This window comes from Genypterus blacodes, unplaced genomic scaffold (genome assembly GCF_046128005.1).
Source record: "Genypterus blacodes isolate CSIRO-AG114 ecotype Tasmania unplaced genomic scaffold, CSIRO-AGI_Gbla_v1 ptg000027l_1, whole genome shotgun sequence".
NCBI lineage: Eukaryota > Metazoa > Chordata > Actinopteri > Ophidiiformes > Ophidiidae > Genypterus > Genypterus blacodes.
The window spans coordinates 1897800-1916376 of NW_027466840.1; the positions used below are offsets into that span (position 1 = coordinate 1897800).

An 18577-nucleotide genomic window follows, 5' to 3' on the forward strand; every position below is an offset into this window, starting at 1 on the left:
AGTCATTATTTATGAGAGAGAGAGAGAGAGAGAGAGAGAGAGAGAGAGAGAGAGAGAGAGAGGAGAGAGAGAGAGAGAGAGAGAGAGAGAGAGAGAGAGAGAGAGAGAGAGAGAGAGAGAGAGAGAGAGAGAGAGAGAGAGAGAGAGAGAGAGAGAGAGAGAGAGAGAGAGAGAGAGAGAGAGAGAGAGAGAGAGAGAGAGAGAGAGAGAGAGAGAGAGAGAGAGAGAGAGAGAGAGAGAGAGAGAGAGAGAGACTCTGTATTTTGTAGTAGTAAAAAGTAGAACTCCCAGACTAAGGTCACTACTAAGGTCACTAAATGTTAGATTTAGATGGGGAAGGGTGAGTGTCAAAAGTTTAATTTGTTATTTTATATTTTATTTATCTCCTGCTTGATCTTTGGCAATGAGTGAGCTGAGGTGAGCGTTGCAGTACAGCTTATTCAGCACTTTCCTCTGCAATTAATATGCTTTAGCTGATGTTGCCTACGAGGTCAGGGTCACCACTGCAGAGCTTTAGGTTGTGTCACCGAAACCTCATTATTTACATCCAGTATCTCGTCACTAGAGGGCAGACAAAGGTTGGAACACATGCCAGACATCAGCACATTACATTCACTGTGCTAGTTCTGTATCCTTTAATCTCCATTAGTGTTACTGCTGCACGGGGCCTTTTCTGACCATTTTGGTGCCCTAGGCCAAACAACCATTTGAACCCCATCACTTTCCTTACACAACATACACACAGCTGCCATCATGCTTCAGTAAGAGTGCAGATACAAACACCACTGCCAGCATTAATATCTTAGTAAGTATGTCCTGACTGAGGAAGATCTGATGAAGCTTACATGGTTATATTACAATTGTGTTGACCCCCCATAATGTCCCAGGTGTGGTGAACATTTTGAAGTCTGTTTGACGTTTCTACCTGAAAGTGTGTAGGACTACTTAGGTTTCAAATAGTGGCAGTTTTGAAATTATTTGAAGTCGTGTGAGAATTTAAAAAGTTGAATGACATTTCCATGTAAAAGTATGAAGACAGGAAAAGAGCTGAGAGATATGTAGGAAGGCAGTTTCTCCATTTGTTTTGCAAAGGGAAATTTGGAAAAAACTTAAAAACCGCCGTAGTAGTATTTAAAGGTCCACAAAATGCATGTGCACAGACACGTGTGTGTGTGTGGCCTGTGGTTGTGGTGACCTCTGGTCTGCTGTGTGTGTACCTTTGTTTGCGCATGCTGTGCGAGCGAATGGGATTGTTTGTGTGTAACTGCGTGTCCTCCTGGAGCTCTGCCCCAAGGGGCCAAATGCCACGCCACAGTACAACTCACTGCCCAAACTGCAGTAATGCCTCATTTAGATGCAGGTGTATGCAGGTGTGCTGGTTGACAGGTATTCTGTGAGCAGCCTGGCTTTCCTGCTCTTCCCATTCCAGCCCAGTTGTTTTGTCCAAATACTCATTGTTAAGACTTGTTGTTTGTTTATGCTGCAGAAACCATGGAAATATGGCACGGAGGATAAACACACTCTTTGTTGCATTTTCTTGCACAGACTGAGACTCTTAAGCAGTCAGCCATTTTAGATCATGTTTAGGTTCTACAGTAAATCTGTTGGAAGTATGAAATACATTCAAATTCTTTTAACACCCTGTGATGTCCCTTCTTCACAAGTGAACTGTGGTAAAAGAAGTTTCTAGCCAAGTGTGTAGAATTAGTTAGTAATGTTAATTTTGATAAAATGTGAAAACTTGTAATATTTCAATTGCATTTTCTCTTTTATGCTTGGCAATCAACCGCAATAATTATAGAGTAAAAATGAATTACTCCTTTTTTACAACTGCAAATATTTCTCAGCCTTTTTGTCAGCCTCTCTCCTTGTGGTCTGTTTACGCTGTCGCCCTGGTCTCATGTTGACTGTTCTTTTTTTCTCTGCAGAGCTGTATAACATCTGCCTCGCCCGGGCTAGAGAGAAATGTAAGGGCACACCAGCTCCGGCCCCAGAGACTGAAAATGAAGGTAGAGAAAGAAGGGAGTACCAAGTCCTTCACAATTTCTGGCTTTTTCTTTTTAATGTTCCCTTCCAATTTTACACATCAGAAACGGAAATAAATACACACAGATGTAACGTGTAAGAAGTGGTGGCTAAGGGAGGAATTTTGTTGTTTTTTCTTTCTTTCTTGCTGCCTTATCATCCCAGATGCTGGTTCATCTGACCGGGAGTCGAGCCTTGAGCTCATCAAGCTGGACATCTCAAGGACCTTCCCTCACCTCTGCATATTCCAGCAGGTCAGTGAAAGAACACTCACAACTTTTTTACCACTGTGCTTTTTGTTGTTTTGTCTTCTTTTTATTTCAGCTGGGCCACTGCGGAAAAAACAGAATTTTTCAAATATAAAGCATAAATAAATAAAAAAATTCTATTGTCCGTTTGGCTTTGGCGTGGAGTATTTTGTTTGTTTTAATGTAATGTAATATAAAAAGTGCATGTCCAGCACCCATACTCAACATACAGTGGGTTTAATCAAAGTTTTAATAATGCTAGGGAAAACCGTGTGTGTGTGTGTGTGTGTGTATTTCCCATTGTCTAATTACATCTGTCTTTTATTAGGGTGGGCCCTACTGTGATGTGCTGCACAGCATCTTGGGCGCGTACACTTGTTACCGGCCAGACGTTGGCTATGTAAGTTTCAGATACACACAAACCACGTCTTTAACTCTTGTTGCAAAGGAACAGATGAGACTTTTTCATCCGCCTGTCAAACGCCTCTGCCCTACCCACCTAACTGGCTGTATTTTAATAAACCCTGTATCATCTAGCATAACCTTGATTTATAATTTATCTTTAGACTTCAGCCTGAAATATTCTAATTTATCCAGTGTCAAATCTGCATTTTATATCTTAAGGTGTTACAACATGGAGTATTTTTAACAAACATTCTGAAGAGCCACAGCTTGCTGTGGTTTGCCTCGCTGCTGCTCACCACAGCTCCATCTTGTGTAGAAATGACTGTGTTGACTTCCTGTTCTGACCCTAACCCTTGAGCTCACTCACACATTCAAGCACCTGCATTTTTTTTTCTATCTGCATTTAATTTTCCTGTTAGGGCAAGAAATGAAATCGCTCTGCGTTCTTGAATATTGAATGTACAAAACCAAATCACACTGATATTTGGTGTAATTTCAGTGGAAGCAGTCCTTTAGAAATGAGAAATGAGAAGTCGCCTTTCCTATCGTACATGTTTTGGCAAGAATACAGGCAGGTGCTTGTTCTAAAGAGAGGGACAGGAGACACTGAAACATGTCATTCCCAGCCGGCTTGAACAGCCGGCGGTCCTGGCAACCTCAGCTCGCCTGCCTCACCATTCACTCAATTACGCCTCACCTGTTTTCTTTTCCTCTTCTGTTCACATTTAGGTGCAGGGAATGTCATTCATCGCAGCAGTGCTGATCCTAAACCTGGACACAGCCGATGCCTTTATAGCTTTTGCCAACCTGCTCAACAAGCCCTGTCAGATGGCTTTCTTCAGAGTAGACCACAGCCTTGTCAGTATAACACACACTCCCACTCAAACACTCTCTCTCTTGACATGCAGACACTCACTTAACATGCAGTAAACATGAAAATACAACAGATATAATTGTTTGCATAGAATATCAGTCAGTATTTTTACATACACACTATGTAACCGTTTAATTATCATTCCAGTCACTGCTAAATACACATGACTTATTGCTTCATCAGCCTGTAGGGGAAAAAAACATCTGCGGTTTGTTTAGTCATATTATATTCATTCACAAGCGCATAATCCTGATCTGTTACTCAAGGCACACCAACATCAATTTATTCCAATTTTACTGCGACTACAGTGTTTACATGACATTTATCAGAGTAGAACTGACATTTGAGTGTTTGTGTGTAGAAGTAATAAATGTCAACAGTGCTAAGTGTTGACACGTGGCTCATGGTTAAAGGGCTCTTTACCCTGACCCTTCAAACTCTCTTTGTTTAGATGAACAATATGTGTCTTGCTCAGTCTTGACCAACCAGAATGTAGTTCATCCCACCCAGTGACATGTTTGCTTTTTGTATTGTTTCAGCCAAACACACAGTTGTTCATAGCGTTAGACGACTCATGGGTCAATAGATAGTTGGACTGCATATTGAGCAGAGTGCTGTTGTTAGTGCTGTTCTCTGTCAGGTCACACTCTCTGTTCTCTGTCAGGTCACGCTCTCTGTTCTCTGTCAGGTCACACTCTCTGTTCTCCTCTCCACAGATGTTGACTTACTTTGGGGCATTTGAAGTTTTCTTCGAAGAAAATCTACCAAAGCTCTTTGCACATTTCAAGACAAACAACTTGAGCCCCGATATTTATTTAATCGACTGGTGAGTCTGGAACACTGACTCGCACACTCGCACGCTCACACATTTTTTTTGTGCGTGTGTGTGTCTCCTCTCTGCTTCAGTCCACACCGATCCATTTTGCTCCTAATTCAGTGAGCTGCTGCGTAGCTATAAGAGTAGCTATTTAAGTAATTCTGTGCCGTTGTGTGTGATGTGTCATTCCCTAACAGATTGACATTTCACTTCACAGTTTCAGTGTCGGCTGAGTTTCTGAGAAAACAGGAAGTGTGTTTGTGAGCAGGGGTCTGTCAACATGACATCAAAACATTACATCAGTAACCACTTATTCACAGATGGCTACTGACAAAATGTATTAAATTTTTCTACCTGATTGGCTATTTGAACGGGTATTTATCCTCGTATCCATACACACAACAACAATGGGAGACTCCTCTACCACCTGTATTATACAGGCTTGGCACTGTCGAAAAATAGACTTGTTTTCCCCCTATATTTACTCATTTGACTATAACTTATACGTGCGTTATTCTTTTTTCTTCTTCTGTTTCAGGATCTTTACACTGTATAGTAAGTCATTGCCGTTGGACCTGGCGTGTCGCGTCTGGGATGTGTTTTGTCGAGATGGCGAGGAGTTCCTGTTCCGCACGGCGCTGGGCCTGCTGCGTCTCTACCAGGAAGTCCTCACCTGCATGGACTTTATCCACATGGCCCAGTTCCTGACCCGACTGCCTGACCTCATCCCACCCGAGCAGCTGTTCCAGCACATCTCCGCCATACACATGACCAGCAGGAATAGGAAATGGGCTCAGGTAGGCGGACGTGATGGCATTTGTGTTTTCCAGGTGAACAGATCAACAGTGGCTTATCTGCTTTCCACCTTTCATCTCCTCAGGTTTTGCAAGCCTTACAGAAAGATCCGGAGCGAGGGAGCCCGGTGCTAAAGCGCTGAGCTGAGGTCAGATGTAAAAGGAAACATCACACACCAATGGACTCAAACTGCTCAAGCCAGTTCAGCTCCATCCTTTGGGGAGAAACTGGATGACAGGCCAAACAAGACTTCAGCCTACCAGAACGGAACCAGATTCAGCCTCAACCTAAGAGATCCTTGTTAGACGTGGGACACATCTGGTTTGTGGGTAGGCCGAATCCAGCAGATCCAGTAGCTGTGATAAACGAGAACCTTTTCTTCTCCTGAGCTGTATCATTGTCATGACTATAGTCAGGACCCTGCATGGGGTCTGTAAGTGATAGAGCAGGGATCAGAAAGGCCTTAGAGAACTCCCACCATTCCCCCTCCTCTCTTCGGAGGCTATGGACTGGAATGTGTAGCTGGCAGAGGCTGAAGAGCATATTACACACGCCCACTCCAGGCTCATTCAGACCTCTGGAAACCCCATAAACCATTTCCTTAAATCAATCCTCCACCTTTCCGTCTCTCACTGTCAAAACTGGTAACGTTCCACTTGTCATTTTGTGTCATTTGCTTTACTTTTTTTAATGTCAAAATGATGACGAATGATCATTTATATCCCAGGATATAATGGGTATAATAGGTATATGAAACACAGGTGTATTGAAGGATATCATGAAAACAAATCGCAGTTTTACGGTTAGACCAGCAACCTGAAATGACAAGTGGAACCAGAACTCGTGTCCCTGTTCGTCGACGTCTCCTCTTTCCTTTCACATAATGCTGTTTGTTTTCAGTCTTTTCTGTGTGACGTTATTGATTTGTTTGGATCTTTCCTTTACCTTTCCATGAAGTAAACCTTCCCTAAGACTAAGCCTCAGGCTGCTATTTTAATGAGTAAATCAACCTCAGATCACTTGAAGTACCGCTGAGGATTTTAGAGGAATGAAGATTAATCAGAAATGCACATAACCTTTATACTCTAGGTTAAGCACCTAAAGCATGTTTAGTAGTCTCTCTGAGATCATGGCGATGTTACATTGAAATGAACTCTCTTCAGAGTTGAGAAGCTGCCTGTAAAATGGAGTCAACAGTACAGAGAAAACTGTTTTGTTGCTGTGAGACACATTGACCACATACAACATATCAAATAACTGTTTTCCTCAGACATTTTTCTGCGTACATTTCAGTTTGTCTTGATATTCCAATCGTCTTGGTGTTTTTGTGTGTGTGCGTGCGTGTGTGTGATATCCTTGTTATTTATCAAAAACAGAGTAAAACTGGACCAAGCCCCTCTTCAGCAACTTTGTAGTCTAACAGTGCATTCACACTGTGGTTAACGTGTTGCACCTGAAGTGTGGGTATTCATGCGTTTCCTTTGATAATGTGGTCAAAGCATTAATTGGTTGAGAATTAGACTGCGTTAATCAACAAGAAAGATGGTTCTTGCTGAAGAAAGATCTTACTGTTGACTGCAGTGATGACTGAAGCTACTTCACAAACATTTACAAGATGTTTTTGCCCTTGAAAGAAGGCTTGAATGAGAAGCTTTAAATAGCACTAAATATCTCCTCTGCTGCTGCCTGGAATTTCCGAAGTGTGATTGGCTGACAGCCGATGATTGAAGAAAGATCCGTTTCTTAGGTGACATTGTTGCAGTGCAGATACAAAGTCAGAATGGACGTTAAAACTTGGATTCTACTCAGATTAAGGCAATAAATAACAACCAAATTGGACCGGAGTCGAACGAGAAAGAGCTATTTGTTTTAGTGAAGCATCATGCTGCTGTCAGTGTCGGTTTGTTCTCTCTCTCTCTCTCTGTCTCTCTCTATTTGGGTCTGTTTGAGTCGACCACAGTATCAGGTCTGAGTCGTTCTGTGGTCCCTTGCAGATCTTGTTTGTTTTTTTGCAAACTAATTTATGCAGTTTGGGATCACGTAGGCTTGGCACACAGTGACTAAATCAGAAAACACCACAGGTTATGCAAATTGATGTAATTGTCAAATCAATCGTTTCGTAGTTGGAGTAAACAATCTTCATGTTCATTTCCTTGCCTGACGTGCTTTCACCAAGAGACGGACAGACTATTCCATCCATGTATACATATTACTCCGCATTTTGCCTTAAAGTGCAGTGCAGTCAAAAATCGAGGTGTGTGTGTGTGTGTGTGTGTGTGTGTGTGTGTGTGTGTGTGTGTGTGTGTGTGTGTGTGTGTGTGTGTGTGTGTGTGTGTGTGTGTGTGTGTGTGTGTGTGTGTGTGTGTGTGTGTGTGTGTGTGTGTGTGTGTGTGTGTGTGTGTGTGTGTGTGTGTGTGTGTGTGTGTGTGTGTGTGTACGCACGCACAGTTTCCTGTGCTGCACTTATTGATTGGAAATGGTAATTTGTGTGTGTGTGCTGCAGAGTAATCCACATACACAGATGAAATGAAGAGGCTTCTGTTGGCTAAGTGTACTGGACATGGCTCCTTGCTTATTTGGCACACGATGGAAGAACATCAATGTACACACACATAATCCAGGTGTGTCACTCAGAGGACACCATCAGTTGGTTATTTTGAATCTGATAATGGTGTTTTCTGCTTGAATTGACTAGAATCAAAGTTTCAATTTGCTTGTAAACATACTGAGTGTTGGAAAGAGAAGCTCATTCTGCTTATTGATGTCCATTAGTACATGCATCAATTATTCCTTACCGGACCAATCTGAATAATCTTTTATTTATAAAGCCTTCCCATCACAACTACGGCCCGAAGCTCAATCAAGTTTTAATTCTGACACTGATCAGTTTTTTTTTTAAATGCACTCCTCCCCCTCCTCCCCCAGTGTGCTTAAACACTGCAGTACTGCAATAAAGCTTTTTGCACATAAGCCTTGAGTTGTGCCTCACATCAGAGTACTTTGTCATTTTAAGTTTGATTGTGTTTGAGATTTCAATTTAAGATTTCTTTTTTTTTTGTTGTCGTTGATGTTGTTGAAGTAGTGAGTAGACCGCTAAGAAGTGGTGTTTCCAAAATGACAAAGTGTTAGTTACTGTGATTGTTACAAAGGCTGGCCTGTGTATGGATTGACTCTAAGCAGCCCAACCAAGGCTGTTTGCTTTTTATGAAATATTATCATGTGACCTGGTACTCTTACAATCCAATCTCAATAATAATGAATCGATCCTTAATTTGAATGTCTTGTTAGTAATTTTGCCGATTTTCTCAATGTCTTCATTTGGTTGAGTTGTTTTTGTTTGCATCATCTGCTGTACAGTACTGGACTGGTATATGGAGACAGCAGAGGTCACCATGCAACTGTATCTCACTTGAAATATGTATTAACTGTGTTTTTATTAAATAAAGAGCTGTACATATTTAATCAGAGCAGCTTTGTAGTGTTTTTGCAAAAGAAGTTCAGAATTAAATTAAGATCTAAAAACCATTCGATCTAAAATTACCTGAAACTATTGAACATAACGCAAGTACCATGAACAGTAGAGCACAAACGCACAACTTGTCTTCTTCATCCTAAAGTCCCATGCCCAAGAACTAGAAGTCAAGGGTGAATTCAGGTGAAGAGAACTTCTGTGTCTTCTCTACTTTGACACCTGGCCAATTTGCCTAAAATATGGCTGGTTGAGTGCTGCCAAATGGCTACTTTGGCACCAGTGAGCATTATTTTTATAGTCTGCAGCCACTGAGGAAGAAGAACACAAGAACACCTGAGGTTACAGTATGTGTGTCCTAGACCTACAACTATATGGCCTAATCTGTAGAAATTGAATCACTTGATCTAACATACTCTTAAGTATATTGGGGCCTTTGTGTGTGGCCAACAAAAACATTGTAAAGTCTTCACCTCCAAGCAACCATTGTGTTATTGAACATCTTTGATTATTGGGATTGTAGACTTTTGTTGTCTACTCTTTGTGTTAAGTGTTCAACAATTCTGGGTTCAGATATACACAACTCGTTTAGCTGATTAAAAGCTATATTCATACACATACTGTTGTGAAATATTAATTCCACGAAAATGATATAACTATATAAATATAATTCTTTCTCTTATTGTCTTCTCGTGCTGCTTTTTTTTTTCTTCTCTAAGATGTGCCTGTAATTCCACGTGTCATGCTTTGACTTTGACAGCTAACCACATTTGCATTTCCTGTCTAGTAAACCTCTTCTTTTTATTCTCTCAACCTTTTGAAAGCGAGGTGGAAAATATTTGTCGCCAACACCTTCAATGCCCCATGAAACACACATCCTCTTAACCCAGCCTCACCGCCCCCCACCCCTCCTCCACTTGAGCCACAACAGCTCTTAAACGTGCTGTCTAGATAAGAGGAAGGCAGATAATTCTCCCTTTGTCAGAAGCTCTTTGTCTTCATCCTTATATTCATCATCTCCATCTCCAGTGGAATATTCATCATGCGGAGCGCTCACCTCCTCCTGCTGTGCGTTCTGGGAGCTGCACTGTTTTCCTCAGCGATCTGCAGCAGTGAGAACAGCATTTGTTCATTTTCACATGATGTTCTTGTCACATGTAATTTGTTAATCCTTAATTAATAGGCAAAACTAAACAGATCCACATTAAAGATGATAATTCTTAAATCACCCTGCTATTTTTTCTTTCATTCAGAATCCGGTGGGCCTGATGATTGCTGCTTCACTGTCTTCCCGAGAAGAGTGAACAAAAACCTGGTCAAGTCATACTATCTGACTGATCACCGCTGCCACAGGTCTGCAGTCATGTAAGTGCTGAAAACTGAGATGATGTCTGATTGGCTTTATAAGATGACAAGCAAATTACTATTATTACAAAATTATGATAAAGTGTTATGTAACGGTTATAGGAACTTTTCTTTTCTGGTTCACTTGTCAGTTTGTTTGTTCAGTCTGTCTGTCTTAGCATTATATTTCAAAAAATGTTTTGTTAATCTATTTCTCAACCATGAAATTTCATTCATTCTTCTCTAGCTTGGTGACAAACAAAGGAGCACACCTCTGTGTGGATCCGAATTTGGCCTGGGTTGAGGGTGTCATGCGTGTTGTGGATGGACGTAACCTCTGAAGCAGCAAGCCTCTCTGGGCTTTTTAGTTTAGTTTTCCTTTTTCAAAGCCACTTTGGCTTTCATGGCTTTATCTGCTTTATCTCTATCATGTTCACCATTTAAGTTGAGCTATGGTAATGATGTTAGTTTGAATGTGCAAACCTGTCATATTAAACAAACATTGTGCTTGCAAGTATAATTACTTATTGACTTGTGTGGAACTTAGATCAGCATTATCTTTCTTGTTGTGACTTCATTAACCAGAATAAAAAACATCAAAGCTTTCAATAACAAATAGCTTGCAAATGTTACTGTAATCATTTTATACACACTCCACTCAACATACATACCGTAATTTTCGGACTATAAGCCGCGCCTTTTCCCCCATTTTTCGACCCTGAGGCTTATATAACGGTGCGGCTAATCTATGGATTTTTACAGCTAACGGCCACTAGGGGAATTCCTAAATCTATGGATTTTACAGGTTACAGTCCTCCGGAAGGCGGCCGTGTACTGCACCTTAGCCTAAAAGATGAAGACGATGATTAATGACTTTTCTGGTAGGCTGATTACCGTATATTTTAAGCAGCCGTGTTACTGCAACTTTAGCCTTACGCGCTTACTGTCGTGTTACAGGCACTTTATTTTGCACTTTTAAATAAACATTTAATTTAGCCATTGATATTGCCTCGTCAAGCGCTGTAAGCTTTGTTTTTTGTTATGGTACTACTGTAGGCTACAATGTAGATCAGTGGTTTTCAATCTTTTTCACTGCTGTAGATCACTGTACGTGCGCTGGGAGCGCACCGTTTAAGTTTGAAAGTTGAAAAGTTTGTGTGTCTGAAACGCTATGTGATACAGTACAGTTTACACAGCATAGTACATAGTACAAACAGCCGCCTCTTTCCCGACAATCCCCTCTGTGCACGAACCCTTACATATGGTAATTAAACATTAAAAAACCGGCGGTTTATAGTCCAGTGCGGCTTATATATGTACACATCACTCAATTTAGCTTCTGCGGCTTATAGTCAGGTGCGTTTTATAGTCCGAAAATTACGGTACATCATTTTCAAAGGTGTTGGAATTTCAGTAATAGTAATAGAACCTCTTGAGGTTTGAACAATACATAATGATGGCATGTTCACTTGGAAAGATGGACTCACCGGTGGCTTTGGCAGGTTGGGCTTCACAGGCCCACACAAACTGACTCAGCACAAACGCTCTCTAGGGAGACCAGGAATAAATATAAGGAAAAAAAGACGATTCAGAGATTCTCTTTCCTCAAATCAGACAGACCAACTGTGCAATAGGCGCTGAAGGTAGGAAGGAAAAGAAACAGACAGAAGAAAGGGGGAGAGAATTGGAATGAGAATGTAACGCGTAAAAAAAATAAAAAACAAGTCCTAATCCAGAAGATGCAATACTTCGACTACAGATTGCCAAAAAAATGTATTATCATGAATAAGAATTCTGCATATTACATAGCCATAGTCAAAACTGTCAATTTTGTCATTTCTTTGAATTGTTTTATTTTTATTACTATTATTATTATTATTTTAGGTCTGTGTGCAATATTCAGTACATAGCCTGTATATACAGTATATATATGTATAGATTACACAACACTGCCCTCTACTGACCAATGATGGAAACCGCTACGTCTATGAGGTGAGCAACAGAGATACAAGGACAAGAACATTTCACCATCTTTATTAGTGTCAGTACAAATATGAACACATTTGAGAAAAAGTAGATTTAATGAAGTCTGATCAAGTGTTTGTTCCCATCACCCACTGAAAGTGATTGAAGCGTGTGAACATGCATGTATGTGCATCTTTCATGTTCAAATACAGTCCCGGCTTTCATGTTTTCCTCCATCTGCCAAGCTGTAGGATCTCAGCTTTCCTGCACTCCAAACTCTGCATTTTGTCTTCCAGGCTGTCACAGTCCTCCACCGTGTCCTCAAAGTCCAGGAGCAGGACCCTGTCCCCCAGCAGTCCACAGCGGTCTTTTAGCTGCAGGTTGTCTCTGTGCAGCCTGTTGCAGCTCTGCCTGATCCCGGTCAGGACATCCCTCTGTCTGAGTGTCAGGGCCTCCAGCTCAGCCAGCTGGGATCTGTTGGTCTGGACCACCATCTTAGTCCAGTCCAGCTTCTCCTTTACATTTGGCAAGAACTGACAATGCAATGGATATTATAAAAGATCATGTATAAGTGAATTCAGATGTAAACTGTGGGATTAGACACCTCCTCCTACCTCTTCATCCTTCCACTCACCTGCCTTGTGCCCATCATCTCCTTGTGCACCTTCACTGACAGCTCGCATCGCTTTTCATTTTTCCTTCTGCCCTCCAGACTGTAGGTTGCCTGTACCTCCAGCTTGCTGTGAGGGTCGCTGCTCTGATCTTCCATGGCCTGGAGTTCGGACTTGAACTTGCTGATTTTCATTTTGAGCTTGATGTGCTTTAGGCGCAACTGGATCAGCTCCTCCTGTCGAAGCTGCTCTGATGCCAGGATGGACTCCACCTTAGCCTGGGCCGCTTCTTTAACCATGTGAGGAACGGTCACAGCTACTTCCTGTTTCAGGGCCATGAATGCACGCCATTCATTTTCCACCTAAGGATAGTACACACAGACACAGACACACACAGACACACAGACACACAGACACACAAACACAGCAGTACCAGTAAGTACACCATAACATGATTCCTGGTGTTCTTTTGTATTCTGATGGTTCAAAACAAGAAATCTACCTGCTCTAACTTGTCCTCAGTCTGAACCCTCAGCTCTTCCGCCTGCTGTCGATTTGTTTCTGAGTGTGTAGAGAGTCGCTGCTTCAGCACAGTGAGGATGCTTATGTAGTTGTTATACTCCTGGTCTGACACTGGGATGTTCCTCTCTGCTAAGACACCAGCCTTCTTCCTGAAGTGCTCCATCAGCCTCATGTGCAGCTGCATGCTCTGCTGCCTGGCTTCCTCTTTTTCTTCATAAAGCTGATGGAGGAGCTTCAGCTGCTCTTCGTAGTCATCGTCTTTGTCAGGAGGAGCAGTAGCAGCGGTGGCTTCCTCTTTTTCATCCTCTGCTTCCTCCAGGACATCACTCGTCTCTACCTCTGAGGTCTCTGGATCCAGGCTCAGGAGTCCATCATCATTGTGTTTGACTTCGGAAACAATACCCTCTTCATCGGCAAGCAGTTGCTCGAATAGGGCGTTCATCTCACCAGCCTCCAGGACCTCAGTTGTGGTGACATCATTGCCATAGGGAGCCTCATCTTGGTGGTCTTCTCCTGGTTGCTCTTCTTCAACAAGAGCCTCCTCAAGGGCTTCCTCCTTCATAGGCTCGGAGAATTCAACAGGCTGCACTACTGGAGACATGACATCTTCGTTTTCATCGTTAGCAACAGTAACTTGAGCTCTACCCTCACCATTGAATGAATCGGCAGAGACCCTCTGTATGTCATTTTTCAACTCGTCTTCGTCCGGATCTGGCTGCACATCCATGACGAAATCGAAACCCTACTGCAATATTCTGAATATCTTCTTGTTCGTAGCCTTCAATAGTCTTTCAAACTACTGCTTGTGTTTCGGTCGTCGTGGAAACTAGCTCCCGGAGCCAATCGCACGCGCCCTGCTTACTCCCTCATTAATATTAATGAGCACGGCGAACGGACGCGCCGGAGAGGCTTCCTTTGCGCATGCGCAGGGTTCAGCCTCCAACAAGAAGCAGGAGCCACTCAACATGGCCGACTTGGGCAAGAAGTACTGCGTTAACTGCCTTGCAGACGTAACAAACGTACGGCTTCGCTGCACCGACTGCCCGGATATCGAGCTGTGCCCGGAGTGCTTCTCGGCGGGTGCAGAAATCGGTAATCACCGGAGATGGCATGGTTATCAGCAGGTCGACGGCGGTCGATTCTCGCTCTGGGGTCCTGAAGCGGAGGGAGGATGGACCAGCAGGGAAGAGCAGTCGCTACTAGATGCCATCGAACAGTATGGATTTGGAAACTGGGTATTTGACTTTTCTACTTTAATTTTCTTATACGAAGTAGTTTACATCAAAACTTTAGTCTAAAAAAGTCAGATTTAGCCAGCAGCGAAATTATTTGCACGCACGTTTAATTTCTTTTTACGTACTTTCGCATTGTAGCCCCTTTTCTTGCAACAAGCAGGGAAAACACATGTGTTGCTAACAACAACAACAACGACAACAACAGTTTCTGTAAAGTCTGCTTAAAATATACAACAGGAATTAGTTTATTTTTCTGAAGCTATTTCAGTCAGAGTACGTGGGAGAAAATCATTTAAAGGTTTCGGAACAAGAAAGTCTCCAAACTACGTCTGAAGCTGTAATGTTAAGCGCCAGTTGATTAAGTAAGTGGCTGCCATTGGGAACAAAGCCACCACTCAACTCGTCCATTACTCAGCTACCCAATAGTAGTTGACAATTGTGATGGACTTGATGGCACTCACTCTTGTTGTTGTTCTATTCAGGCTGGATCTCTGCTTGTCTTCAAATCTCATATGTACGTTGCTGTGGATAAAAGCGTCAAATTGGTACCTGTCTTAAGTAATACAATGCTTTATGTGTTGTCTTTTAGGAGGACATGGCCGCCAATGTCGGAGCATCCCGGACTCCTCAGGAAGTCATGGAGCACTACGTCACCATGTACATCCATGGAAACCTGGGCAAAGCCTGCATACCTGACAATATTCCCAACAGGGTGACGGACCATACCTGCCCGAGTGGGGGTCCCCTGTCCCCCAGCCTGACTACTCCACTCCCCCCCCTGGATATCAGCCTGGCCGAGCAGCAGCAGCTGGGTTACATGCCTCTTCGCGATGACTATGAGATCGAATATGATCAAGACGCTGAGAAGCTCATCAGCGGCTTGTCGGTCAATTATGATGACGAGGATGTAGAGACTGAGATGAAGCGTGCCCATGTTGACATGTATGTGCGTAAACTCCGGGAACGTCAGAGACGTAAGAACATTGCACGGGACTATAACTTGGTTCCTACCTTTTTGGGGCGGGACAAGAAGGACAAGGAGAAGGACAAACCAGCAGTGCTGGGAGTTTGTGGAGTTGGTGGAGGCGTTGGTGGTGTGGCAGGTGGCGGTAGCCTGGCAATTGGTCCAGGCTCTACAACAGTGGTAGGGTCGGGTCCTGTTCCAAGTACACCCAAACGAAAGATCACCAAGGAGGAGAAGGACCAGCGGGTCAGGCTACGGGGGCTCTGCCAGTTCATGGCCCACCGGGAGTTTGAAGACTTTTTTGAAAACATGCATAAAGAGCGTGTACTGAGAGCCAAGGTACGAGAGCTGCAGCGCTACCGCCGGAATGGCATCACCCGCCTGGAAGACTCTGTCGAATACGAAGCGGCGAGGCACAAACGAGAGAAACGCAAGGAGAACAAGAGCGTGGTGGCCTCAAAGCGGGGCAGCGGAGGGGTCGGCCTCGGCTCTGGGGTCGGACTCGGGGGTGGAGCCGGAGGAGGGGCCGCTGGAGGCTTGGGGGTCGGAGGGGGGATCAAGGAAGAAGGCAAGGACGGGGAGTTTGCTGCAATTGAGAACCTTACGGGCTTTGAGCTCCTTTCGGACCGGGAGAAGGTCCTGTGTAACTCTCTGAACCTCACCCCTGCTCGCTACCAGACTGTCAAAACCATCATTATCAAAGATCACCTGCAGAAAAGGCAAGGCATCCCGGTCAAGAGCCGCCTGCCCGGCTACCTCGACAAAGTCCTCAAGAAGCGCATTCTCACCTTCCTCACAGAAAGCGGATGGATATCCCGCGACTCCTCATAACAACCGTAACCACCGTAACAATTCAGCTTAGAGACGTTACAACTTGTGAGAGCTGAAAGGAGATTTGCTCAACAGGCAGATCCGAACTATTGATTTCTCCATTTCTTTTCACACGGGACCTTTTGGATATGTACTGTACATAACAGAGACAAAAATGGCGATTTGGGAAAACAAACAATATTTTCTTACCTGGTCTAGGAATACACATAAGCTTCTATCTTTGAATCAGATTTTTAACAATGTCAATGATGCGAGGGGTCAAATATATATCTGTGGGTTCACAATACATGTGCATACTTGTTGTAACATACTGTATACTGTATATTCTATATATAAAGTCTTTGTAAAAATGTCAGCGACTGATCTACTGAAGGTCTCTGTGGAGAAACACTATTTTAATGCAAACAGCAACAGAGCAAAAGCCATTCTGTGGTGACGAAGATGAGGGGAAGGATGAAGAGAAATGAGGGTCAGTTATAGAGAGTTATGGGCTGTGGGCGAATGATGTCACAAACCGTCTTTAAACCTTCCATCCTTTAAAGTTTCATCGGGTAACTCTCCAGCAAATGGTTGAATTTGAATCACTCGCTTGTCCAAAATAGCTTCTTCGTCTTACTGGTTAGTCTGGGCAGTGATGATGGGAGCCTGAGCACCATCGTAAGATCATATGAGGTCACCGCCTCACTTTGGGAGACCGGTAATCATGTTTTACTCGTGCAGAAGTCCCGGTCCAGCTCTAAATGTCCTGCTTCCGTGAGGTGCAGGACAACATGTAATGAATGTGTCAGAGCATTAACCTCTGACTCTCAAACGCTAAAGCACAATTTTTTACTATAAAGTCTGGATCCTTTGCTCTGTGTTTATGCAGTAGCCTTAAGCCCTCAGTCAGTATGTTTACATGCATATTAAAAGGTTTGATCATACTGAGATTAAGGCAAAGAGATTCTCCACCTATACTCCTTAAAACTATTGAAATCGGGAGATGATGTAAACGTGGTGAAACACACCTCAACGTGCATTTCCTCCATGGGAGATCTTGCCTCATTGTGCAATTACACAACACGTCTAAAGTGTTTCATCACAGAAATCTATTAACTCTGTCCATGATGTTGCTGTTCTGTCGCATTTTTGCCTTAATCCCAGTATGAACCAATGACAGCAGTAATGTAAAGGATGCATGTAAACGTCGTAGTTAGAGCCCCCTGCTGGAGAAAGTGTGCATGAATTGTTCTTCCACCAGTTTGACAATGAGAAGAAAGAGAGTTACGTAAATTATAGAGAATTCTGGGTTGTATGTATATTATGGGACGGGTGGATGATGCTGACAGGCCAATATCAAGAGTAAGCAAGTGTGTCTGTGTTCAATGTACCACGACATAAGATCAGTTTCTAGCAGCCTCGGCTTTCACTTTCACACAGGGAGCCTCATTTTGTCATTTCCCTCCTTTTTGATGCTCGTCATTGAGCCATTGAAATGTAAATTGTGACTGAATCGGCTGCCATTTCACTGCAGACATACTAAGATAAAACCAGATAGGTGTGTGTGTGTTGCATAGACAGAACTTGTGTAAGACTCATTATGTTCTGTACTGACTGCTTCCAAAGAGATTGCATTGTTTTTTTTCTGGGTCATCAAGGAGGAATTTCTATCTCTCCATTTTCAGTTAACTATAAAAAAAATGTTTTAACAACTGTAGTGTCTGCAGACACTCGGGCCTCAAGGCTCCTCATAGATTTCATCCCTAATTCACCACCTTTGATGACTCTTGCAGTGTGTTGAATAGAAGTAGGAGTGGCAGCTATCTAATAAGTTCTCATACTGAATTTTAATGTTTTCAATAAACCTCCAAACCCAACAACAAAGATCCCAGGGATGATCTCAATGTGTTGGTCGTCCTCAGATGCTTTAGTGGCCGTTGTTGATTCAGGGTTTGTCATGGTGTCGCTATAATCCACTTAGTGACCTGAAAGAAAGACTTATGTGATTGGTGCTCCTGTTTGAATGTCTTTGTTTACGGTCAACATTTGTAATTTCATTTTCCAGAATGACCGGTGACGATGGTTGCCTCAGATTCTTTTTCCATAACTCTGGTGATAAATATCTTATAGGAAATGATTGGAAAGTGATTTCTTTCCTGTTGGGAATTATATTTGATACTCTCATTTGGGGGGGGGGGGTATCTAGCAAATGTAAATAATTTTGTAAGATAAAGAGGAAGAACCTACAATTGCTGAGCTGTGAAATGGATTGTTATTTTTTTAGCTTTTGTAATAAAAACTGATTTTGGCATGTCAGCTGGAACTGTTCTCTGAAGCTCTCAGTGATGTCATGCTGTATCGATCCTAAAGCTCCTATTGCACATGATGGTGGTGTGTGTGTACTGTAGCTGTATTAAAAGTGCAAATACTTCCACACAGCCCAGTTGATCCTTTAGTCAAATAGAAGAGCTTGGTAGTTTTCCCTGGTGGTGC

The 18577-nt window shown here is 42.9% G+C and overlaps 4 protein-coding genes across 4 annotated transcripts in view; 3 read left to right on the forward strand and 1 right to left on the reverse strand.

Annotated features, from left to right (window-relative positions):
* The window catches only part of tbc1d14 (TBC1 domain family, member 14), a 26638-nt gene extending 18011 nt beyond the window's left edge, over positions 1-8627 (forward strand). The window contains 7 exon segments of the mRNA XM_076143729.1: positions 1929-2009; positions 2191-2279; positions 2602-2673; positions 3408-3536; positions 4269-4378; positions 4908-5166; positions 5250-8627. Of these exon segments, the coding sequence (XP_075999844.1) occupies positions 1929-2009; positions 2191-2279; positions 2602-2673; positions 3408-3536; positions 4269-4378; positions 4908-5166; positions 5250-5306 (797 nt within the window). The 3' untranslated portion in view covers positions 5307-8627.
* Positions 8628-9516: 889 nt separating this feature from the next.
* ccl36.1 (chemokine (C-C motif) ligand 36, duplicate 1) lies at positions 9517-10595 on the forward strand. Its single transcript, XM_076143732.1, has 3 exons — positions 9517-9745; positions 9887-9998; positions 10225-10595. The coding sequence occupies exons 1-3, from the start codon at positions 9676-9678 to the stop codon at positions 10316-10318; spliced, it is 276 nt and encodes a 91-aa protein (XP_075999847.1). The 5' UTR covers positions 9517-9675; the 3' UTR covers positions 10319-10595.
* A 1281-nt stretch (positions 10596-11876) lies between these two features.
* cfap184 (cilia and flagella associated protein 184) lies at positions 11877-13954 on the reverse strand. The gene is made up of 3 exons (XM_076143731.1): positions 13056-13954; positions 12577-12915; positions 11877-12475 (listed from the first exon to the last, which is right to left on the reverse strand). The coding sequence occupies exons 1-3, from the start codon at positions 13800-13802 to the stop codon at positions 12164-12166; spliced, it is 1398 nt and encodes a 465-aa protein (XP_075999846.1). The 5' UTR covers positions 13803-13954; the 3' UTR covers positions 11877-12163.
* On the forward strand, positions 13925-18501 carry tada2b (transcriptional adaptor 2B). The gene is made up of 2 exons (XM_076143730.1): positions 13925-14310; positions 14900-18501. Exons 1-2 carry the CDS (start codon positions 13954-13956, stop codon positions 16103-16105), a joined length of 1563 nt encoding a protein of 520 aa, XP_075999845.1. The 5' UTR covers positions 13925-13953; the 3' UTR covers positions 16106-18501.
* The last annotated feature ends 76 nt before the right edge of the window (positions 18502-18577 follow it).